The 25287-nt window shown below is 47.9% G+C and overlaps 1 protein-coding gene across 4 annotated transcripts in view; it reads left to right on the top strand.

The window, feature by feature from the left end:
* Positions 1-25287, top strand: part of kmt2cb (lysine (K)-specific methyltransferase 2Cb) — a 97164-nt gene that overhangs the window by 53613 nt on the left and 18264 nt on the right. For 3 of the 4 annotated variants that reach the window (XM_063219656.1, XM_063219658.1, XM_063219655.1), the window contains 26 exons: positions 685-866; positions 1625-1789; positions 2149-2258; positions 2444-2548; positions 3063-3275; positions 4004-4120; positions 4950-5069; positions 5254-5384; positions 8002-8206; positions 8902-9006; positions 9426-9473; positions 10930-11058; positions 11251-11283; positions 12355-12513; positions 12943-13093; positions 13359-13591; positions 14061-14134; positions 14864-15088; positions 16479-18173; positions 18285-18589; positions 19124-20802; positions 21694-21805; positions 21990-22089; positions 22207-22273; positions 22744-22979; positions 23315-25039. In XM_063219656.1, the coding sequence (XP_063075726.1) occupies positions 685-866; positions 1625-1789; positions 2149-2258; positions 2444-2548; positions 3063-3275; positions 4004-4120; positions 4950-5069; positions 5254-5384; positions 8002-8206; positions 8902-9006; positions 9426-9473; positions 10930-11058; positions 11251-11283; positions 12355-12513; positions 12943-13093; positions 13359-13591; positions 14061-14134; positions 14864-15088; positions 16479-18173; positions 18285-18589; positions 19124-20802; positions 21694-21805; positions 21990-22089; positions 22207-22273; positions 22744-22979; positions 23315-25039 (8424 nt within the window). The remainder of the gene's footprint in view (positions 1-684; positions 867-1624; positions 1790-2148; positions 2259-2443; positions 2549-3062; positions 3276-4003; positions 4121-4949; positions 5070-5253; positions 5385-8001; positions 8207-8901; positions 9007-9425; positions 9474-10929; positions 11059-11250; positions 11284-12354; positions 12514-12942; positions 13094-13358; positions 13592-14060; positions 14135-14863; positions 15089-16478; positions 18174-18284; positions 18590-19123; positions 20803-21693; positions 21806-21989; positions 22090-22206; positions 22274-22743; positions 22980-23314; positions 25040-25287) is intronic. The other variant, XM_063219657.1, reaches the window with a different exon arrangement.

Below are 25287 nucleotides of genomic sequence, written 5' to 3'. Positions count from 1 at the left end.
CAAAACTAGCTAAAGGGGTCAAAACATGTGGGGTCCAGGATTTGGGGCCCCACATGGAGCAAGGGCCCAAGCATGTGGGTGTGCTCCAATAGCAGTAGCCGCACAAAGATAGACTGGTGTATTACGCACACACACACACACACACACACACACACACACACACACACACACACACACACACACACACACACACACACACACACACACACACACACACACTGTTTTATCTGTTTCTCTCTATCCACTGTCGGTTGACAAATCCCTGAGTGAATGCAGGCGTGCGCGGTGCACCATCCTACACCCTGCTACTGCTACTGTCACTGCAGCTGCTATCCCCTCATTACAGAGTTTCTACTCGCCTCCTAGAAACTCACTCATTAAAAAGAAATGCATACACACACAGATAGGCAGGCAGGCAGGCAGGCAGGCAGGCAGGCCTAGGCACATAACCATACACACACACACACACACACGCACACGCACACGCACACACACACACACACACACACGCACACACACACGCACACACACACACATACTGTACTGACCTACTGTATCCACACACAATTCCTGTCTCAGATTGTGTTATTTTTTTATTTCCTGTGTATGTGCGTGTGTGCATGTGCGTGCGTGCGTGCGTGCGTGTGTGTTCTTGCCTGTGCCTGTGCCTGTGTGTGTGCTCAGCTGACTCGGGTGGTGTTGAGTAAGGGCTGGCGCTGCCTGGAGTGTACGGTGTGTGAGGCCTGTGGGCAGGCTACCGATCCGGCCCGCCTCCTGCTCTGCGATGACTGTGACATCAGCTACCACACCTACTGCCTGGACCCGCCCCTGCAGAACATACCCAACGGGGAATGGAAGTGCAGATGGTAAATTATGTGGTCTCTTTTATTTTTCCCTCTTGGGTTTAGTTTATGTGACAGTGTCTACTGTAAATCACCTACTGTCATCCACCAGAATCTCCGATGGTTCACCGGTGTGTAACGCAACCGACGCAACTGCTGAAGGCAACCTGTATGTTGTCATGGAAACAGACTTTTAAAAAGTCTGTCGGCTCATATTCAGACTGATTTTTGGAAAGTCAGAAAGAAAATATTTTTTTCTGTGCATGGAAGTAAATATAGAATTTAAAGTGGCTCAAAATACAATTCTAGTCAGACTTACATTGTTCCTGTTTTTGTTGTTCTTGAAATCCCTATTTCTTAAGGGGTTTAGTATCAATTGCAACACATCACCCTTGTCTCCTGCATTCATGCTGGGAAGCCGTGGTAACAGTTGCCTCCATAATTATTGACACCTGTGCTGTTCCCACAGCAACCCCCGCAGATTGGTTGCTGATGTTTTGACACAAAAATCAGTGATTTAATCGCTCACCAAAAAAAATGCTGCGTCTTGGAGTATAATATGCATGTAGTCTGAACAGACTGATTGCTACAGTTTTATTGGTTGGACAAAATCAAACCGCTTTTGTATCTACCCCTCCCACGTTCTCTCTCTCTCTCGCTCTCTCTCTCTCTCTCTCTCTCTCTCTCTCTCTCTCTCTCTCTCTCTCTCTCTCTCTCTCTCTCTCTCTCTCTCTCTCTCTCTCTCTCTCTCTCTCACACTCTCTCTCTCTCACGCACATCAGGTGTGTCTCCTGCGTCCAGTGTGGTTCCACCTCTCCGGGTCTGCGTGGCGAGTGGCAGAATAACTACACGCAGTGTTCTCCCTGCGCCAGCCTCTCCAGCTGCCCCATCTGCCTGCTGGACTACAGTGAGGAGGAGATCATAGTGCAGTGCCGCCAGTGTGACAGGTGGGTGCCACGCTGTCCCCCTAAATCCAAAGACTGTTGCCTGGTCTGGCTGCAGTTTAAAACAGACATCAGCTATGGATTATGTATGATTTTATAATCATTTAAATCATGTATATACATTCAACATGTGAAGAGATAAATAAAAATATGTACATGGTAGTGTATATCTTTATGAATGTGGTGGTCTTCCTTTTCACTATGAGATTTGCTTCCTGACTCAGAAGGCTATACTGATGTGTAATATTATGTCTTCATATGGCCGCATAATCCTAGCAACCTTTGAAAATGTGCATTGAAGTCCAGGGAATATAAATGCGATGCGTGGTCTGCTGTGTTGGTGCCCTCCTCCTCTGCTGCAGGTGGGTCCATGCATCCTGCCAAGGGCTTCACTCGGAGCAGGAAGTGGAGGTTGCCACGGACAATGGCTTTGATTGTACCCAGTGCCGAGGCCGCTGCTCCCCCTCAGACAGTAAGGGCCTTCTGCAGCTCGATTGGGCTTTTAGAATGCATGCATGGCTGCAATGCTGTGCTGTACTCGCCCGTGAAAATTACAGGAATGCATGCTAATTTAGAGAGAAGCTGTTTTGACATGCTTTAGCACATTTTCTTTGTCAAACTTCTATTAATTGATTATTTTTTTGCTTTTTTTTATAGCAATAGCAGAAGTAGCTGCCATGGCAGCTGCAGAGGCTGCGGAGGCTGCGGAGGCCTACGAGGCTTCTGTTCACACACACACCTTCCCAAAGGCCAGAGATCTCGGTAAGCTCCAACTGCCCTAAAACTAGGGCTGTGCAATATTTTGAATTTACATCGTGATATTAACATTGCTGTCAAACAATATCAGATTTCATAATATCGAGTTGAAACAATATTTTTGTCATTTGTCTATACTACCAAAAGGTAGGTTACGCTAAGTGCAATACATTCCCTTCCACTTGAGCCATTGCAAGCACAGAGCAGACTTGCTACCCAACACTCATGCAGAACACCACTGTGTGTTTCTCTATGACCCTCCACTCATGCTGCTGAAGGGAGGGAAGATTGTGAGTTGTTTAGCACAATTATTTGTCTTTAAAATAAATGTCATCTAAAAAAAATCATGATATCAATATTGACTGGAATAATCGTGATTTAGATTTTTCTCATAATCCAGCAGTCCTACCTAAAACTGTTTTCAAGATTTACATTTTCCCTTTTGCATGTGGTCGATTTGATTGGATGAGTGTGGGAGGATGGAGTCGGTTCGTAATCTACTCCCGTTTTCCCCCCTCAGACCCGGCGCGAACCTACACTCAGGACGGAGTGTGTCTGACCGAGTCGGGCCTGAGCCAGCTTCAGAGCCTGGCAGCCGCAGCCTCTCGGCGCCGCCGGCCCAAACCCAAACTGAAGCTGAAGATCATCAACCAGAACAGCGTGGCCGTGCTGCAGACTCTGGCGGACCAGCCGCTGGAGATGTCCCGCGATGGAGACTTGGAGGACAGCAGGGGTACAGATGCAGTCTTCATTCCCAGCACACATTTAAACCACACAATTAGAGAAGGGGTGAATGGTCACCCGACAATCCGCACACTTCAAGTCTTTTTTAGTGAATAGCTTTACTGAACTTGCAAGTTCAGCTAAGCTTTGCACTAAGAAAGACTTAAAGTGTGCAGATTTTCTCATTTTTTTGCACAGATAAAACCACACAATTGCAAATAATTACACAAGGATTTCCACCTACCACTTGATTATGTTCTGCCTACAACATCATGTGCAGCCACTGTGCTGCAGAGTCTTGTTCAAAATATCTGGAAATGTTATATTAGTGGATTTAAAAAAAAATCCAAGTACCTCATTGTGATGAAAATAATGAGCTGAAATCCTTAATCTTAAATTACTTCAATCAAAAATAGAGTTTACTGTACATAAAATCAGGACACCTCGGTAGTCATGCTTAAAGTATGCTGTGTCCTACCTTTGTGCTACTACCAGGGAAAGCCTGACCTCAGTGTCCTCATATCCATGTGTGTTTGTGTGTGTGTGTGTGCGTGCTCGTGCGTGTCTTTGTGTGTGTGTTTGTGTATGCGTGCACGTGCGTGTGCGCGCATGTGTGCGTGTGCGCGCATGTGTGCGTGTGCGCGTGCGTGCGCGTGCGTGTGTGTGTGTGTGTGTGGGGGCGTGTGTGTGCGTGTGCGTGTGTGTGTCTGTGTGCGCACGCTTGTGTGTCCTCTGCAGAGGGGGAGGTGGAGTGCGAGGTGAAGTCTGACTCTAGCCCCGAGAGAGAGGTCGTAGACGATGACTCCAAAGGGGTTGAAGCCGGCAAGAAGAGGAAGAGGAAGCCGTACAGGCCGGGTAGGGAATCTGATTGGACCAGCCACTGTTGTTATGCAGCTCAGTGAAATGGTGTGCTTAGCCTGGCATGGGATAGCTGCATTTTCCCTCTATACTGCCTTACAATTTCAGAACGCAGTATCTCTCCTTACTGGTAAACTGTGAAAAAGCCTTTAAAGTTTCCTTTCTGGCCGCACAACTACAGTATGTTGGAGGTAAAGTGGTGATGACATTTCCATATAATACTTTTTATGGTGGAAATGTATGCACACAAGGAAAAAAAACAACACCAACATTCTCATGACTTTTTAGCTGAAAAATCAAGCTACTGCGTTCTGTTGTGGTATTACTGTTTACACCCAAACCACGGTTTCAATGGATACACTGCGTTCTTGGCCAGTGCAACGTAACCTCTTAAAACAAAAAAGCGCAGTATAATCGTTTTTTTCTGAAACGGGACAAATTTTTTTGACACAAGACAAAGAAGGTATTTTAAAGCCAATTTCCGGTCTAAACTCATTTTCGACCATTTTCAAGATACTGCATTCTGAAATTGCAGGGCAGTATAGTATGTGTGAATTATTCCATAGAAAAAAAATATGTAAATAATATGTAAGTGCCAATATCTAGATCATCTACAAACTCATTTGACAGTATTTATCTCGAAAGCATATTCAATTTTGAAAATATTTAGATAGTGTCACTCGGTAATGTTTGAGCAGTATGTTGTAGGGCTTTGTGAATTGCTGCCATTTGTTATCAATTTTTCTCAAGCTATGATTTTATCGGGTGCATTGTGGAATATTAAAGCTTTTTGGCTGGATATTTTTCATCATGGCTTCTTCCACAGGTATTGGTGGTTTCATGGTGCGTCAGAGGAACAAGGCTGGAAATGCTAAGGTCAAACCCACCCTGATGAGGAAGGACTCAACAGGCTCGCTATCGGAGATCCCACCAGGGAAAGATGAAGGTTAGAACTTGTCATACCGCCCAGTAAATTATTCTCACATAATCATGTTGACCTCAAGCAAACCTTTGGAAAATCCAGTGCCTTACGCTATCCCCATGTCTATGATTGTGGTGCTATACATGGCCTGCCAGCCCTTAATAGATTACAAATCTAATATATCATTTCTGATTTCCGTTCTGCGCAGCTTGGGGAGATCCAGCCCCAGACACCCCACAGGATGAAAAGCCTCCTGTGGCAGAGTTCCCAGAGAAAACCAGGAAACGCTACCGGAAGAAGAAGACCAAACTGGAGGAGGAATTTCCCACCTACCTTCAGGTCAGCTCCCTGCATATGAAGATGATGGTTATTTGCGTTGCGTCCAGCAAGACATTTTTGTATGTCTGAATGTATGTGTTTTTGCTTTTTGTGTTATGCTCTGTAAAGTGCTTTGGGTGTCTTGAAAAGCGCTATACAAATCCCATGTATTATTATTATTTTATTATTATTATTTTTTCTCTCGCCCAGTTCGTATTACAGATGGTACACCTTCATTTCTCTGTACTGTTGGTCTCCCGTCAGTTTATTGGAGCTTGCAGCTCAGGGGCTTATACTACAAAGCTGGTTCAGGATAAGAGGTAAATCATCTAATAGAAGAGCCTGGAGTCCTCATTTTCTTAAGAAAAGCTCTTGTATTAGATGATTTACCTATTAAATTAACCTTAACCTATCCTGAACCAGCTTTGTAGTGTAGGCCCCAGATCTTTTTTAGAACTCCCGATCATCTGTTGGGAGATGGAGGGAAACGTATACTGCAGTCTTTGTTAGATTCTTGTTCTCCACCTGTGTGCTTCATGAATCTTATTTTGTGGTACAGAAGCATTCACATTGAAAGGAACATGGTAACTTCAGGTCCGAGTCCAAAACGTTACAGAACATGATACACACAACCATAAACCATGGCCTGTCACCATCTCAACCCCACAGGAAGGTCAGAGCTTGCAGCCATACTGCTAGGCAACCACTAAAGATAGAACACTGTGTTGCAATATAGGTCGTGCTCCGAGGTCATGTAAGTGGAGGTGACGTGAGGAATCCGATGAGGGTTCATATGACATCCTCTCCTCTCTTAAACCCTGTCTTGTTTGTGTTGCAAAGCGGTGCGGCAAGCGTTCAGACGAGTTTGGCTGCACATTAGAGTAACGCAGGCCCTTTTAGGTCTTGCGTGCGTGCCTCCAGAGGTTTCCCCTAAGGCACGTGTGCGTCTCCACAGTAATGAGCCTGTGCTGTGGAGAAAAAGCAGCCCTCCGCCTGCATTCTCTCTGCGGCTAGACCATCGTGAGGTGCATTAAGCTAACGCTAGCTGTCACCGTCAGGGCTCCCTGGGCCCTTGTCGCCAGAGCCTTTTGAAAATGGTGACTGAGGCGCGTTGTGCGGAGGAAGAAACCCCGGAAATGAATAATTCAGTGTGGGAGGCCCACTCATGCTTTTAATGCTCAGGCACAGCAGGGCGCTCTCATGTCTCATGCTCAGAGGGGCCTCAGACGGGGCCGAGGCTAACGGGCTAACCAGGCAGTGAGGCAGACGTGACGTCATTCGGGGAGCGAGCACACTCAGATGCTTGTTTTCTTTTTGTACATGTGTCACTGTATTGCAGGCACTCAAAAACTTCATAGGGGCCCATTGTGCGTTGTAACATTTATAACAATACAATTTTCTGAAGCCACAAGGCAACGGGAAATGTACTCACGACAGCAAGAAATATACACAGAGTGGTGGAGGGCTTGATCTTAATGATCTTAATCATAGTGAAAGATGAGAGCGAATTACCAAGCTAGCACTCAAAAACTAGCATAGTCAATAGACTCTTGTTCTTCTTGCTTGCTGTGTTAGCCTGAATAAAATTAGCAGTCTTGGCATGCCAAACAGCAGTATCCACCAAACGGCACACATGTTTTACACCTGATGATGGCTTCAGTCACAGCAGAGCAGAATGCTGCATGTGGGGTCCTGGCACTCTTGAATTATAGTCTGTTTTAGATAAAGGCACTTACCAAGAGTAATTTCACGTAATCTAATCACACACCGTGAACATGTTTTTCCATGTTTGTATTTTTCCAGTATCATTGATGTATATGGTAACTTGGACCCCTAACATTCGATTTCAAAATGAAGTAACCACAATAGGTCATTTTGTGGCGGAACACGGAAGTGGAGTGTCACTTCCCATTCATCTCTATGGGAGACTTGAAACAATCACCTTTAGAATTCTGTCCAAGTTTACCGTTTCATTCAAACGGTAGTTTCCCTTCCTTTTCATACAATCCATTTTTTTTTAATGCTGAAGCTTTATTTTTGATATTTATTAAATGGCTTAAATGGCCAGATTGGCTTGATTGACACTTAGAATTTTCTCAGCGTTTCTTTTTGTTTTTGTTTTTTTAATATATTTTTTAGGGCTTTTATGCCTTTATTTAATAGGACAGTCTGAGATGATGACAGGAAGCGAGTGGGACAGCGAGACGGGGTAGGATCGGGAAACGACCCCAGCCGGATTCGAACCGGGGTCCCCGAGGGTGGGCATGCAAGTCCAAGTGTGGGGTGCTTAGCGCGCTGCGCCACAGCGCCCCCTTCTCAGCGTTTCTAAGCAACATTCTTCACAACATTTTTGCAAATCCATGACTAAAGTAATCTCACAAATGCTTCTAAACCGTTGAGCGGAGCACTATTGAATGTTGGGGTCCAAGTGTATGCGTCAATGGCCAGTATGGGAGCATTCTAATGCTACAGCTAGTCAGCAGAGTCACCGCACACATTTTGTTCAGTACACATACCACATCATTAGATTATATTTCAATACCACCTCATTTGAAACTGAACATATTATTGTCATTTGATAACTGTCACTGTTACACACACTCATCTATGTACGTCCATGTTAATCATTGTGCTACAGGAGGCGTTCTTTGGTAAAGACCTGCTAGACAAGAGCAAGCAGTCTCGGCAGCAGGGTGCGGAGCGAGGTTTCCTGGAGGAGGAGCGTGTGCAGGCGGGCAGGAAGACGCCAAGGCCCCAGTACATGAGCCCCTCCGCTGACCCTCTCCTCAGCAGCACCACTGCTGGATCAGGCCCCTCAACGCCAGGAAAAGCAACCTCATCAAGTAAGGACACACACACACACACACACACACACACACACACACACACACACACACACACACACACACACACACACACACACACACACACACACACACACACACACACACACACAGCATCATTCTCTTTTTCCAGCACATGCACAGTACACGCAAAAAAAGAGCCACACCAAGTTACGGTAGGGACACATAGACGCGAATTTAGCAAAGGGAAGTAAACTTCGTCATTCATTCACATGAGGGAAGCGAAGGCAAGGGAACAGGAACGAATCGAAGCAAAATTATTCAACAAAAGTTGAATATCATGCAAATGAGGAGCGAATTATGCCTGCGGCGGCCAATCAAATCAAGAACATGACTGTTCCATTCCATTTGATTGGACGCGACGACCTCATGACGGTTGAGCTGTCAGAATGGAACACTGAATTTCACCTCTCTCTTCGCCTCGCTCGTTTCGACTGCTATGTGTCCCTAGCGTTAGAATGCACATACTCATGAACACAGACTTGCTGTGCACACAAGCACACGCAAGCTCACTCATTCATTCAGACACATTTTCATCTTACTAGTCTTCATGACTTTGTCAGCTGTGTGATGGCTTGTTCACTGGGACATGTATTCCCTGTGGTGGGACTGAATGGGATGCAATGGTCCCTCAGTAGTCTGAAGCTCTGCTTCGATGCTGTTCCTCTGAACAGGGAGTGCCGATGACCCCCTGGTGGCTTTGTCTGACGTTCTCAGTACTGACACGGATCTTCTCGGGATGCTGTCAGGACACTTGGGAAAGCCATCAGATGAATCCGGTAGGCAGCTGATCATCACTGAAGACTGGTGTTTTTTTTACTTTCTCTCCATTTCTCGCTCCTCTCTCTCTCTCCCTCTCTCTCTTTCACTCTCTCTCTCTCTCTCTCTCTCTCTCTCTCTCTCTCTCTCTCTCTCTCTCTCTCTCTTTCTCTCTCTCTCTCTCTCTCTCTGCTGTTTGCATTGCATTCATACTGTGTAACTCAACGCACACTGTCCAGTGTTTCTCGTTGGCCATGCTCAAGTCATTTCTCCATTTCATGTCTGGTTCTGTTTGGCCATGGCTTTTTCAGGCTTTGCATTGCTTTTTATTACTTTTGACTGGTTTCTGTGTGATATTTTATTTTGTCTTTGTGGCTGTTTGTCTGTCTCACCATTGTGCTGCTCTTCACTCATTTTTGTTTGGTTTGGGTTTCCGTAGGTCTTGATTTTAGCCCTTTCCAGGTTGATGGCTCACCTCCTATTTTTGGTAAGAGCCTATCGGCCCACCCCTAGTTAGCTCTAGCTGTTTATCTCAATGTCTCTGTGTGCTGGCGAAGTGTGTTTGTGTGTGTGTGTATTTGCAAAGCCTAACATGCATGCGTTCTCATTCTCACTTTTACTTTTTTTCATCTACTCACATACTTTCCTGATTGGAAATACTTAGTTGCATTTGTTGGGATGGTTTTATATGAAGGCGGTCCTACAACCCATCAGACGAGACCTTTCACCCAAATGCAATTCTGTGTTTTAAAATGTGTCCCTAATTTGTTTATTACAGACCAAAAATAATTCGGGTTAGTCAGTTTTGCCAACATAAGCTCTGGTCAAGGAACCTTTAACCTAGTGTTTTTCAATGGGGTGGTGCAGCACCCCAGGGGGGCGTTGGGGAGCTCTAGAGGGGCGTTGAGAAGGATACAGCTGAGAGGGGGCGGTTCTTAGTTGCCATTGGGGCGGCATTAGTCCATTTATTTTTTGAATACTAAGGGGGGGGCGTTGGGATGCTTATGATCAGGCCAAGGGGGCGTTTGTTCAAAAATGGTTGAGAACCACTGTTTTAACCTATGATGCCATTAATGTGGAGTGTTGAGTTTGTGCAGTTTGCTATGCAGTGTTCTACCTTGTAGCCGCTCGTGTTGCATGTCACTGTAACCACCCCCAGGCTCCTGTACTTCTGACCTGTGCTACTCCTCTGCTTGAGCTAAAGCTATTCTGAAACTCCCCATGAACTGTAAAGAAATAACTTTGGGGGTGGAAAAAACATTTTTTTTGTTCTTTTTTTTAATAGTTTTGAGTCGAGCGAAGTGCAAATGGATTTTATTTTGAAGCTATTTGCAGGATATGTTTTTTTCCCAGCCTTGAATGGCTGTGGTGGCGATGGAAATTATGCCATTATAAGTCTGAAATGGGCTCATAATGCCTTTTGAAATGGTGGCCCTTTTTTGCTGCATTCTCTAGTTAATTGAAAGCATGGCAACCATTTGGCATGCCGCAGAGATGAGCGGTCAGGCCCACCACCTCATAGCAGTTAGAGGCTTACAGAAGTGCTTTTGAGAAAAGAGCCTTTCATATGTGCCCTTACACTTAGAGATAAGTGGAGAAAGTAGTAGAGAGAACCTTACTCATTATTATTATTATTATTATTATTATTATTATTATTATTATTGTTATTATTATTATTATTATTTTCAGTCATGCATTAAAGCCTCCAAATTCAGTTCTTGAAATTTTAAATTAGAATTTACAGGAAGCAATGCACAGTGTCTCGGGTGGTTTGTAAGCTAATTTTGTCACAATTTATTTCAGCTTTTTGTAATTGATTGAGTTGAGAAACATTTTGCACAAGGTAAAAAAAAACAGTTCATTAACTCTTTGCCATATGTGTGTTTGCGTGTGTGTGCATGTGTGCGTGTGCATGTGTGTACTGTATGTGCACATGTATACAGCTGGGCTGGACATGGCAGAGGAGACTGGCTCGCTCCCCCAGCCGCATGCAGGCCGAGCGGGTCGCGGCATCCCAGAAGAGCCCCTGGACGGCATCCTCAGCCCTGAACTGGACAAGATGGTCACCGATGGTACGTCTGCCAAATTAGTGCAGCTACTTGGGTGTTGGAAAAAAGTCTTGCAATCAAATGTTGTCCCAATGAAAAAGTAATGTGTCCTGGGGGTTAGTGTCTGTAATTACTTTGATTTCTGTTTTTTTTTTCTTTGGTGTGTCAACTATTTTCAAATTCAAAGACTAATCATGAATTAAACCTTTATTGCAGAGTCCATTCTGAGCAAACTCTACAAAATTCCGGGTATGTACAGTACTTGTAAAGATTGATTAAAGATGTTTGCCCGAGTGTGTGTATTATTGTGTAAACATTTTAACAGTCCATGTAAGCTACATACAGTAATGTGTATTGCATTAAGAAGTTGGCAAGAGTAGATTGAATGAAAAAGTTACTTGAGTCTGCATGGGGCACCTAAGTCTCCACCCCTTCCGGGTGGCTTGTGGGGCTGGCAACGCAAAAACTTTTGACTGGGCTGTAATGGACTGATCAAAGCTATTTTCCGACCCACCTCGCATTTCCCCGTCGATCACACATATGCGGTGCCTCAGAATTAATAACAACCAATGGTGTGCTTGTTGACTTCACTTGGCAAGCGATTTTTGAGTTGTGTGTGTGCAAAAGTATGTAATTATTTGGACTACACAACAGACGTCGCATGTCCGACGTGCAGCCACTTAAGCCACGGTGCAGCGGTAGGGTTGGCTGTGCCTCGGTTCACGTCAGATATGCGAGGCGCACGTGTAGTCTCCAACACAGTTTTGCACAAAAGCTAAAATAACGTTTCTTGCGTGCCGAAAATGAGTGGTCTTACGACGCAAATCCAAACCTTTCAAATTCACTGTCATCATATGTGAAATCCGGAGCACATGCCAAACGGGATGAGGATTTAGCTTGACTCGCTCCATTAACTCGCACTCAAAATTTTGAGCGCTCCAGCCCCATAGATCGGAAGTAGAAAGGCCTGACTTAGGTGCCCCATTAGTGATGGACTGAGGCACAGAAAAGGGGGAGTTGGAGAGTTATTGTGTACTGTATGTGTGTGTGCGTGTATGATTATGAATGTGAATCCATCTAGCTTTTAGTAACCGTACAATCACCCAGGACAATGTGCAATAATGTGTATTAGATCTTTGCGTATGTTTTCGTACTGTATTTGTGTATTTATGTAAGCTGTCAGACACCTTCATTTCCCTCGGGATTAATAAAAATAATCTACTCTACTCTACTCTACTGTACTCTACTCCACTACTCCAATACTCTACTACTCTACTACTCTACTACTCTACTACTCTACTCTACCATTGTCTTCTGCAGAGCTGGAGGGGAAGGATGTGGAGGACCTCTTCACTGCAGTGCTCAGCCCCAGCACCAGCCAGTCCCCTCAGGTTCCCCCACAGCAGCATGGCTCGGGCTCCCTTCACGGGCCCCACGGCCCCCACGGCCCCACACTGCCTCACCCCCCAGGCCCTCCAGGTAGCCAGCATCGCCTCTTTATTTGGCTGCTTGAACTTGTCAAGATAAAAAAAGAGAAAAAAGTCCGCTTCAACCAAGGTTTTTTTTGCTCCCACTTGTTTTTTTTGTTTTTTTTTTCGTGACGTTTCGGGTAATTACCCTTCTTCAGACGTCAAAAACCCTGGTTGAAGCAGACTTTTGTCCTCTTTTTTTATCTGGTCATTTGCTTGTCCTGCTGCCAGGTCAGACGTTTGGATGTGCGGACCTGAACTCACTCTTTGTATTTGATCTTGTCTCCCAACACGCTGGTGGTCGTAGCGCATATTCACTCAACTGTGGGTTTGGTCTAATTGTCACGTATCCCAAGTACATGACCAGAAGAGACAATTACAGAGTTGGATGCTGAGGGTTTTGTGTGTGTGTTTTTTTTTTCTTTTCTTGCTTGTTAAGGAAATGGAATGTTTCCCCGGATGCCGATGGTCAACGGGCTGATGGACCCCAGCCAGCCCTTCTCTCCGCCCCAGATGAACCCCGGGGGAGGCCCGTGCATGAGGGGCAACTTCAGCCCACTGCAGCGCATGCCCTTCCCAGAAAACATGAGGTACAGTACAGCAGCAACAAAATATTTTTACAGCACTTTTAGATGTTCTTTAAATATTAATACATCATATACATGTGATTAATACATCACATATTATTTGTCATCATAGGAAGAAAGACATGAATGGCCCTTGAACCTGAGTAGTGGTAGCATAATCAAATCAGCACTAAGTATAACACTCATACTGTGGACATTCACACATTCATTTTTTCATCCCGTTATGCATTCTGATTTTGCACTCTCTGTTGCTCCTGCTTTTCCGCAGGGACCATAAGTTCCATCCTGGTCCAGGAGGAGTGGGCGGTGCATGGTCAGGCCCTGGCCAGTCTCCAGGCCCCGGCCCCGGGGCTGGGGCTGAGGGCGAGGGGGACTCCATGTCCAATGCCCAGAAGAGCACGCTCAAGTGGGAGAAAGAGGAGACCCTGGGAGAGCTGGCCACCGTGGCTCCAGTGCTCTACACCAACGTCAACTTCCCCAACCTCAAAGAAGAATACCCTGGTGGGTCTCTCTCTCTCTCTCTCTCTCTCTCTCTCTCTCTCTCTCGCTCGCTCTCTCTCTCGCTCTCTCTCTCTCTCTCTCTCTCTCTCTCTCTCTCTCTCTCTCTCTCTCTCTCTCTCTCGCTCTCTCTCTCGCTCGCTCTCTCTCTCTCTCTCTCTCTCTCTCTCTCTCTCTCTCTCTCGCTCTCTCTCTCGCTCTCTCTCGCTCTCTCTCGCTCTCCATCTCTCTCTCTCTCTCTCTCGCGCTGAATAGCATTTTACAGAACCTCAATTTGATTCCGTGTTCCAGGCCTTAGCAGAATAAGAAAAACTGAACGGTTGCTCTCTTTCCCAGACCATCTGATTTCCATTTTGGCAGTGGGCAGGATTTAGAGAATCGGGGCAAAAAATAATTTGAAGTCCCTTTGCATGACTGCACATAGGAATAGCTTTTTTAACGCGGTATTCCTATCTTATGTTTTCCTTTCCAGACTGGTCTACGAGAGTCAAACAGATTGCGAAACTCTGGAGAAAGGCAAGCTCACAGGACCGAGCGCCCTATGTGGTAAGAGCCAGTCCCTAAAGTACAACCTCAGTGCATGTCTGTCTTTTCCTTGTAACCCCTTGGTGATGAACTCACTTTGATTTAGGCTGGGGAGATAAAAGCATTAGCCAGATAAGCCCCTGTAATTAAATAAACCATATCCTAGATCTATTTAAACAGGTTGCTCTGAAAGTAAGGAGTTCAGAAGACGGTCTCATCCTCGAGCTTTAATTACATTCCCTGAAAGTAAATTAATCTGACAGGACAAATTCAGGAGAGCGTAATCTTGATTAAAAATGAACGATGGTGTAGTAATCTCAAAAGACTCCTTTTTCGGAGCCACTCAAGTCTTGACTCTCCACACGTCAAGTCTTTGATGTTTGAAAACATCATAAACAATTTTGAATGAAAAGTCCGCGACACCAAGCTCCCGTTGCTCTTTTTAATGTAACATTTCGGGCAGCATGCCCTTCATCAGACAATCATTGTTTGATTGTCTGATGAAGGGCATGCTGCCCGAAACGTTACATTAAAAAGAGCAACGGGAGCTTGGTGTCGCGGACTTTTCATTCAAATTTTTTCATGGTATTTTTGTTGGTCCTGCACCCTATTTTTTGAGACGGATGTGCGTGTTTTCTCTTTAACCACTGAAAACATCATAAACCCCAACCCTTCATAGTATGAAATCTGACAAGTGTGCGGCTGGACCCTTCAGCTGACAATTACTTCCCATTTTTTTTCGATCTCCAGCAAAAAGCCAGGGACAACCGAGCAGCGCTGCGCATCAACAAAGTCCAGATGTCCAATGACCCCATCAAGCGTCCGCCGCACCCTCAGCAGATGCCCCCACAGATGCTGCCGCAGGTCCCGGAGGTGTTCGACCCCGCCATACCCCCCCTGGACACAGAGCTGCTCTTCAAGGATCCACTCAAGCACAAGGAGTCGGAGCAGGAGCAGGAGTGGAAGCTCAGACAGGTGAGCACACTGTGGGCTCACTCACTCACTCACTCACTCACTCACTCACTCACTCACTCACTCACTCACTCACTCACTCACTCACTCACTCACTCACTCACCTCACACAATCACTCACTCACTCACTCACTCCACTCGCTCACTCGCTCACTCGCTCACACACTCACACACTCACACACTCACACACTCGCTCACTCACTCACTCACTCACTCACTCACTCACTCACTCACTCACTCACTCACTCACTCACTCACTCACTCACTCACTCACTCACTGACCTCTGTCCTTTTCGTATGCAGGTACAGAGAGCCAATATCTGCGTGAGTCCTATTCTTTGTATTTGCATGCTTATAAATAAAAGGGATTGGATCTGATTGAACTTTGGAAAACTATTGAGTTGAGGTTGGATGAAAACACACAGAGACATACAGTGAGAGAAAGAGATAGACAGGACACATCAATTTCATGAACAGAGAGCAAAGATCTTCAGAAGTCGTCTTCTTTGTATATGTTGGCATACTTGGTCAATAAAACTGATACTGATTGAACTGTTGAGTCGACGATGTGTGGTGAGTGCTGGTTTCCATAACATCTCATTTTGATTTCAAGGTTTGTGAAATCGCCTGTATTAAACAAAAAATGTTTTTACATGGCTGATTATATTTATATTGGGATTGCTTTGTTGAGAAACGTTTCCTTAAAACAATAGTAATTGGGTTTCATCGTTCCAAAACAAAATTCAGATGTGACTTTCACCCTTTTACTAGATGATGAACCACTTTCAAAAATATCAAGGTTGGAAAAAAGTGCTGTAGGGATATAATCCTGATCATCCCCGTTCCTTTGGGTGGTAGTGGCATTGTGAAATGAACCCAAACAGACTGTCCTCTCAGCCAACTGGCTGTGTCTGTGGCACAGTGATCCAAGTGCAACTCCTGCTTAAGTTTTTACTATAGGACCTTGAGTTTTATGATGAAGTTGAGCATTCCCCGGGTGACTGGCCTCTTTTTATTAGACTTGGCCAGGCAGAGTCTGAGCATCTAATTTTGAAGAATCCAGGCAAGACTAAGCCTGGTGCAGATGAAGAAGGGTTTTTTTTTCTAAATCAAAGCATGAAATCATCAATAGATGAGATTGAGCTGGCAGAGACATCACACAGGAGCTGTGAGATGCACCCAAGCACAGCACAGCTGCTCTCACTGTCTGCCAAAACCCAACAAAATCACCGAAAAGGTGAATGAGGGAACCAAATATTAAGAGATTTTTCTCATTGTTGGTGGAAGTGAGGTTTACGTGAGCTTTCAGTATTCACTAACAACTTTTAGTACCTCCTTTTGCACTTTCAACTAATGTTTTCCTTTTTTGTGTGTGTGTCTTTTCTCACTTCAGCAAATGAGACAGAAGAGCAAGCAGCAGGCTAAGATCGAAGCCACCCAGAAGCTGGAGCAGGTCAAGAACGAGCAGCTGCAGCAGCAGCAGCAGCAGCAGCAAACAGGAAGTGGGGACATGGACGCCTCCAGCAGCGGCCAAAGCCCCGGGTCCTCCCAGCCGGGCAGCGGCAACGCCTCACCCCTGCAGCAGCACGGGGGGAAACCCTCCTTCTCCAGGCCACAGGCCCCAGGTGGATCCTCCTCGGACGACATCTTCCTGCGTCCGCAGCCCCCTCCCCCGTCCGGCAGCAGCCAGGGCTCGTCCTCTCAGCCGCAGTCGCCTCAGATGTTCTCTCCCGGCTCGTCTGGCTCCATGCCGTCCTCCCCTGGCGACCCCTATGCCAAGATGGTGGGCACGCCGAGGCCACCGCCTACTGGTCCCAACGGGCAGCGCAGGGGCTCTGTGGAGTCGGGGAAGTCCCCCAGATCTCTGTCAGAGGAGAGGGGCAAGCCTGCGTCTGCCCATGAACCCTTTGGGTCTCCGACGTCTATGAGTAGTGATCCGTATGCCAAGATGCCGGACACGCCCAGGCCAGTGACGTCCGGTGACCCATTCCTTAAGCCTATGGGTCCTCCCAGGGCCAGCCCATCCATGGAGGGCAGGCATATGATTGGCTCCCCAGGGCACGACCCTTTTTCAAGGCCATCACAGCGCAGAGAAATCTACCAGCGAGCCATGCAGAATCGGATGATTCTCCCGGACTCGTGCTCTCGTCCGTTGCTCACACCCATCCCAGGCAGCAACGAGTCGGGCTCTGTCCAGTTGTTCAAAGCCCCGATGCCCCCAGGCCAAGCCCAGGACCCATATGGAGGAATGCATCCGGGGCAGCGCCGGCCAGGCGGGGACCCGTTTGACAGAGCGCAGGATGACCCATATGCCCAGCCCCCGCTAACCCCGCGCCCTGGCATGGGCCAGGAGTTTGCCAGCCCGCAAAGACCCTCGCGCCAACCCCATCAGTTCCCCCAGCCAGGGCCAGTAATGAGACAATCTGCCCAGAACCCATATGTTCACGCGCCCCCCACCCCTAGACCTGATTACAGCCAGTATGACCCCTACGCCCAGGCCCCGGGCACACCTCGGCCTATGACCGAGCCATATGCTCTCCCTCCAGGCACACCCAGGCCACATGACCACCAGTATAGTCCCTCCTCCGACCCCTACTCCCATGCGCCCTCCACTCCCCGCCCAGGTCCCCGAGTTTCACCCTCCCACACCATGGACCCTTACGCCCAGCAGCCGGGAACTCCACACCCAGGGGTGGGTGACCGATTCCCCAAATCCCCGAGCTACCAGAGGAGTGCTGACCCATACGCGCAACAACCTGGTACCCCGAGGCCCATGGCTGCGGCAGGTCCCCAGCCCATGCTGAGTGACCCCTACGCCCAGCCACCGGGCACACCCCGACCTGGAGCAAGAACTGGACCCATGGCCGGGCAGGACCCTTTCTCCCACCCTATGGGCCCTGGCGCACAGACCCCAAAGCATGCTGGAATACACGACGATACTATTGTTATGCCGCCGTCCAACGCGCCACACCAAACACCCGTCCACGATCCATTCGAGCAGGCACCGATGACGCCTCACCCACAGGCTGCACCTCCGACTGAACCTCAAAGTGTTTCTTTAATGGAGGCTGAAGAGAGAATGAGACAGGTTCGAGTCCCATATGAACTTATTGAACTTAGTTTAAAAAAAACAAAAAAATTCTACGTGCAATTTATGCTAAAACATTCTTACAAAATATTTTTTCCATTTTATTTACAGCGTCAGCGTATCCGAGAGCTGATTCTGAAGCAGCAGCAGCAGAAGGGTGTGAATCGTCAGGAGAAGGGTCCTCAGGAGGGCCCTATGGCAATGGCCCAAGGCCCCCCACCGCAGTGGAGCCAGGGCGGACTGGGGCCCCAGGCCGAGATCTTCAGCCGCCCTCCCCCTCCCTACCCTGGCCCCGGGCCAGTCAGGGGCCCCATGAGGTTTCCTGGAGCCTTCCCCGGCGACCAGCATGGCCCGGTCGCCATGGAGGGACAGTTTCCAGATGGCACCAACATGGGCATACGGCAGCACATGCAGAGGTGGGTTGGTCATCTCTCTACTGTGTTGAAGATGATCTTTGTTCTTGACATGGTTTTGATTTGCCATATATATGGTTGCCATGTTGCTTTGCCCCTATTGTTTCATTATGAACTGTTATTTCAATACCCACTGTTTGAATACTTAAAAAAATATTTTCGGCCCTACCGTGGTGCTAACGGTAGGGCACTCATCTGCTATGCAGCTGACCTGGGGTCCGTATCTCAAAAGCGTCTTTGCTAACGACGGTAGCAACGTCCTTCGTAAGAGCGACTCAACTCTCTCTTGACAGCGACGCTCACCAATAAATCCAAGGGAATGGTAAGACGGTCTTAAGACGATCTTAAGACGGTTAGCAACGACAAGAATCGAGAAACGGACCCCTGGTTTCGATTCCCAGTCCGGGTCCTTTGCCGTCCCTTCCCCGTCTCTCTCTGCCCACTCGCTTCCTGTCATGTCTTCACTGTCCTGTCTCAAAATAAAGGCAAAAACACACAAAAAATATTATTATTATTTTATTTTTTTTCTCCCAACAGATTTGCATTTCCTGGAGGGCCAGGTCCCCATGGGCACCCGAGGCCTCCCCATCCCCATCCCATGCAGGAGGCCATGATGGATCCACATGCCCAGATGAGAAGGTCCATGTCCGTCGACCTCGGGAAGCCCTTCGGCGGCGGCCCCCCTATGGTACCCCAGCAGCACTTCCCTCCTCGGGGGATGCCCATGCAGCAGCACAACATCATGGGCCAGCCTTTCATCGAGCTGAGGCACCGAGCCCCAGAGAACAGGCTACGGCTGCCGTTCGGCCCCGGTGGGATGCCGGGAAACCCCATGGACCCCCACCTAGTCCAACAGCACAGGCCACCACCTGGGTTCAACATCAGGCAACAGATGCCATTCCCACCTAACCATCAGGGTCCTCCTAGGCCCATGGACGGCACCATGATGATGAACCAGCCGCAAGCCGCTGCTGCCCCTGCAGCAATGCAGATGTCTGCCAGCATGGAGAACCTGAACCAGACAGCTGGGCTACCAGGAACTAGCGGCCTTCAGCAGCAGCAGCAGCAGCAGCAGCAGCAGCCTCCTCTCATGAGGTCCATGAGTCAGCCAGCACCGAATGAAGCTGCCGGCATTGCTCCAGCAAATATTTTCCCTGGGGCTCACATTGAGCAGACAGACGAAATTCCAATCACAAGCTCTGACGGGGAGAAGCTAGACGCAGACGAGTCAGCTGTCAAAGACTTGGAAGATGTTGAGGTGAAGGATTTGGTCGACGCTGATCTAGAAAACCTCAACCTAGATCCGGAGGACGGGAAGGACTTGGATCTTGAGACAAATGATTTGCACCTTGATGATTTCCTAACGTCTGGGAAATTTGACATCATCGCGTACACTGACCCAGACCTGGACCTCGATGTTAAGAAGGACATGTTCGGTGAGGATCTGGACCTCAGTGACCCTATAGAAGAGGACCACAGCGAGGACCCTGATCCTGAGAAGACACCCACGGATAAGAAGAACACTAGCTCTGACGCTGCCTCCTCAACGAAGGGGCAGTCTGACACTACGCCTGAAGCACCAAAGGTGGACGACATCAAACAGGAAGCAGGTCCAAGTCAGGCGCTGAAAGAGGACGCTGACATCAAAACCGAAGTCAACACTGATTTGCCTCAGCAACAGGGTGGAGATGCCAACAGCACAAATGCCTCCCAGGCAGCTCCAGCTCTGCCTGCCCCGTCAGGGAGTGCATCTGAATCTACCCCTGCTCTCTCCAGTCTGCTGGTCAAGGACAAGGTGGGTGACCCATCTATGAATCAAACGGATGCCTCATCTGCTGTTCCGAACAACCCCGAGATGGCCGTCCCCAATGTCCTTGGTCAAGGCAACTTTCCTCAGCAAGACCTAAACTCTGGCATGGCTTTAGAACAAGCCGTCAGTTCTAACCAAGGAGAGACGCCATTGGGCAACCCAGACCAGCAGGCCTCAGGCCAGGCCTTCGGGCCAGATCAGGACATGCTGCTGGGTGGGGAGGGAGGTGGTGGCTTGACGCAGGCACAGCAGGCTCTGCTGGCCCAGCACAGGCCCCTGCTGCTGGAGGAACAGCCACTTCTGCTGCAGGACCTGCTCGACCAAGAGAGGCAGGAGCAGCAGCAACAGAGGCAGATGCAGGCCATGATAAGGCAACGCTCCAGTGACTCCTTCTTCCCCAATATCGGTAAATCACCTCACAAATTGTTACGATTACATGTTACAAGTTGTTTCCCTATATCATAGATCTATGTTGCAAGGCAAGTGATCATTGTGATCATGTATACGTGTAGAATGTGTAACGTACCTCCCCATGGTGTGTAGTTTAGTTTAGTTTAGTTTAGTTTATTAGGATCCCCATTAGCTGGGCGCAAACCCAGCTATTCTTCCTGGGGTCCAACAATAAAATCACACACAGTTAAAAGTTCTACACAAATCTGTACATTAATTTAAGCACCATACATTGAAAAGAAAGACAGAAAAAAAACATTTAATATAAACATAAACATAAATTACTATAATAATGGTTTAAGACCTTGTGACAAACATCTCTACCTCTGCACTAACCTAGTTTATATATGATAGGCTCAGATGTTTTTTCACCTGTTTTTTAAAAACCACTTTACTATTCAATATAGTTAATTTGGTTGGCAAATTGTTCCATGCTTTAATTGATCTATATTCAACAGTGTGTAGAAATGCATTCGTATTGCTCTTTGTATTCTATACGGTGCAGTAGCTGTGCTGTGCATAGTTCACTTTCATTCCGTCTTATTCCTGTAGCTGGCCACTGTGTTGTAAGCTGTCCACACAACTATGCTAAAAGAAATAGAAGTGAAACAACAAAAAAGTAAACTTTCTATTAAAAAAAGAACTTTTGAAGAATTGCATAAACTTACACTGTAGTATTTCCTGATAATCTCTTTGCATGATGCAATTGAAAAGCAATAGTACTTTGTCTGTGGTCACGTTGACCCGAAGACAGACTCAAATGCTCATCCAGCATCCACCCACACCCATTCATCATGCAAGTATAGGTATTAATACACATATTTTATTTATTATTTATTATCCCCAGATTTTGATGCCATCACTGATCCAATTATGAAAGCAAAGATGGTCGCCCTGAAAGGTATCAACAAAGTGATGGTCCAGAACAACATGGGGATGCCACCCATGGTTATGAACAGGTAAGGCCCATTTCTCACAAGCTTCGCAACCATATGCCTAGAAACAAAATTGTATTTGGTTTAGTTATTTTGTGTCTGTGTTATGTCTATTTACTTGAATATATGTAAAAATACTTAATGCAAAAAAGTATTCACTCTTAAACTATGACTGTCAATTAAAACACGATTCACCTATTTTGTTAAGGCTGCCACAAGCTGTTCAGCAGGGGCCTGGGCCTGGGCCTGGGGCTGGGCCACAATGGCCTGATGGTGCCCCTGGGCCACAGCAGATGCCCCCCGTGCAGGTAAGGCCATAACAGATGATATATCCCATCACAATAATGCATAAGACTACTCCACATCAAGCACTGCTTACAAAAATGTGTCTATGTAATTCACTTTCATTTGTTTTTTTCCCATAGGATGTCAAACCGGCTCCTCCTCACATGGGTCGACCAAATCCTCCTAACATTGCGCCAGGATTCGGGAGTAAGCGTCTTTCACATTCCTTAGCTGCCATTTTACATCACCAATAAAATGCATGATACATAGTATTGAATATGCATTAGGCAGTAGTTCATATTAATTACCAAAACGCCAGGCACTTGGCCCTACCATGGCTGTAACGTTAGGGCACTGGGCTGCTACGCTGGCAACCCAGGTTTGATTCCGGCCTGGGTCCTTTGCCGAACACTCCCCATCTCTCTCTCCCCACTGGTTTCCTGTCAAGTCTCTCACTGTCCTGTCAAAAATAAAACTAATAAAAAACGCCAGGCACTTGTACTTGATCATTAGTTAATTACACACTATCTATAACACAATATAGTTTGTATTTTTTCTTCTCTTTTCTCTATTCTTAAGCACATTGAATGACATTTATGTATGACAATGTGCTATATAAATATTTTTGATTGATTGATTGATTGATTGATTTATCACCACCCTGTGCTCCCCCTCAGACGACGCGCAGCAGAAAGCCCAGTATGAGGAGTGGCTACGGGAGACCCAGCAGTTACTGCAGATGCAGCAGAAGTTCCTGGAGGAGCAGATCGGCGCCCACAGGAAGTCCAAGAAGGCGCTCTCAGCCAAGCAGCGCACCGCCAAGAAGGCCGGCCGCGAGTTCCCAGAGGAGGACGCAGAGCAGCTGAAACATGTGACCGAGCAGCAGGGCGTGGTGCAGAAGCAGCTCGAACAGGTACAGTAATGCAAGCACAAGGTCATGTTGGTATGCAAGATTTTTTGTACAATCCTGTAGTCCGTGATACATTTTTGTAAAATTCAGTGGAGCGGGTAATGCAAATGTTGGAAAGTTTTGCAGTGAAAGACTTCTAAGGTCACGTATAGTGAGTGGCACATTTTTCTAAAGTTTAACGTTTTATTCGAAAATGTTCTTCTCCATATTTTAGTCCTTAATCTCTCCACTGATGAGAAATCCTGCAGTCAGCTCGATTTAGATCTTTGACATTTACTGTAGACACGCCTGCTTTCGTTTGACTCAAGTGGTCCCCTGTGTCTCTTTTTTAAAAATAGATCCGCAAGCAGCAGAAGGAGCATGCAGAGCTGATTGAGGAGTACAGGGTCAAGCAACAGCAGCAGCAGCAATGTAACATGCAGCCACCAATGATGCCTGGCATGCATGGCCCACCGGGCATGATGCCAGTCCGTCCACCCATGGGCCCTGGGCCACCCATGATGGGCCCTGGACCACCCATGCCCCAGATGCCAGTCCATCCAGGTCAGCCTGGTCCTCCCCCTCGCCCACCACCCAATATGCCAGGTTGGCGTCCTGGAGGTCCCATGCCTATGTCTGGCCCACCGATGCCCATGGGAGGCCCACCACGTATGCCGCCGATGATGCCCGTTCAGGGCCCCATGCCTCCTCAGCCTCCGCCTCAGGTCATGCCAGCGGCGGGTCCTCCAGGTGGTACGCAGGCGGGCGGCGAATCTCCCCACGTGAACTTCGACGACACCAACCCGTTCAGCGAGGGCTTCCAGGAGCGCGAGCGCAAGGAGCGGCTCCGGGAGCAGCAGGAGAGGCAGCGGGTGCAGCTGATGAAGGAGGTGGAGAGGCAGCGGGCGCTGAAGCAGCGCATGGAGATGGAGATGCAGCAGCAGCAGCAGCAGGCCATGATGAGTCCCGAAGGCCTCATGAAGCCCCAGATGCCGCCGATGTTCAACCAGGAGATGCCTCACGACTTCATGCAAGGCCAGAAGCCACCACAGCAGCAGCCTCCGCAACAGATGGGCATCCCCGGGCAGATGTTCCCACAGCAGCAGCAGCAGCCAGGCCACCCGCCACCAGGGCCCAGTGGAGAGTCGCCTGGTGCCTTCATGGGCAACGGACCTTTTCCGCAGGACATGGGGCCTGGGTTCTGGCCGGACAATCCTGGTATGGAGCCGGGCAACTTCGCCCCTGGTCAGGGTCAGCCCAGACCTCCTCCAAGGTTTGGTGGGCCAAATGCAATGCATCCAAACGCAGGCAAAGCTCATCCGTTCGGGCCTGATTCATCGTTGCCTCTGCCGCCAAACTTCCCGGGGTCAGGCCCGTCGCTGATCCAGCTCTACTCCAACATCATCCCTGAAGAAAAAGGCAAGAAGAAGAGGAACCGGAAGAAGAAGAAGGATGACGACTCTGGATCTCTCCACGCACCATCCACGCCACACTCTGACCTCACTGCCCCCCTAACCCCCTGCGTATCGGACACATCCTCCACACCAACACGCCTCTCGCTGCACCACGGGGAGCAGGACCTGTGCGAGTCATCCCAGCCTGGCTCCTCCACCCCGGGCTCCGCCACAAGCCAGCATCCCTCTGAGCTGGAGAGGCAGCTGTCTGGTGGGAGCGGAGGAGGAGGAGGCTCCTTCCCTTTCCACGAAGGACATGGCTCTGGTATGGCATCCGGCTCAAATCATGGGCAGGATATGCAGGACCGAATCCTCAGCAACATCAAGCTGGAGCAGGTGGAGGGAGCCAGTGAGTGCCATGGGCCCAGAGCCCACGACATGGGACACCACGTGGGTGGCACGGTGAAGGCGGAGAAGGACGGCGCCTCGCCGCACCCGGCCGGTCTGAGCCCCGCGCACAGCTCCAAGGGAGAGATGAGCAACGAGCTCCTGAAGCACCTGCTGAAGAACAAGCGGACGCCGCCGGCCGGCCTTCCGCATCAGAGGTCAGAGGAGAGCCTGCGGTCCGAAGAGGACGGGACTTTCGACAGCAAAGGCTTCCTGAGGCAGAACTCCCTGGACAGCAACGGGGTGAGTGGAAATGTGTCAATTCATTTCTGTACACATTTGCTACGTTTACATGAGACATTTAATTCGGAATAAACCAACTTTAATTCTGAATAAAGCTTAATTCCGCTTTGAATACATCATGTAAACACCTCTTAATTCGGAATTAAAGGGAAAATCAAAGTAACTATTTAATTCTGAATTATTAATTCGGAATTAAAAACATCATGTAAAGGTAGTGAGTGTTTGTAAGGTACCAACCTCATCTGACA

Source organism: Engraulis encrasicolus, chromosome 16 (assembly GCF_034702125.1).
Source record: "Engraulis encrasicolus isolate BLACKSEA-1 chromosome 16, IST_EnEncr_1.0, whole genome shotgun sequence".
Taxonomy (NCBI): domain Eukaryota; kingdom Metazoa; phylum Chordata; class Actinopteri; order Clupeiformes; family Engraulidae; genus Engraulis; species Engraulis encrasicolus.
Note: the sequence above shows the minus strand (reverse complement) of the source record. Positions and strands in the feature narration are given on the sequence as shown.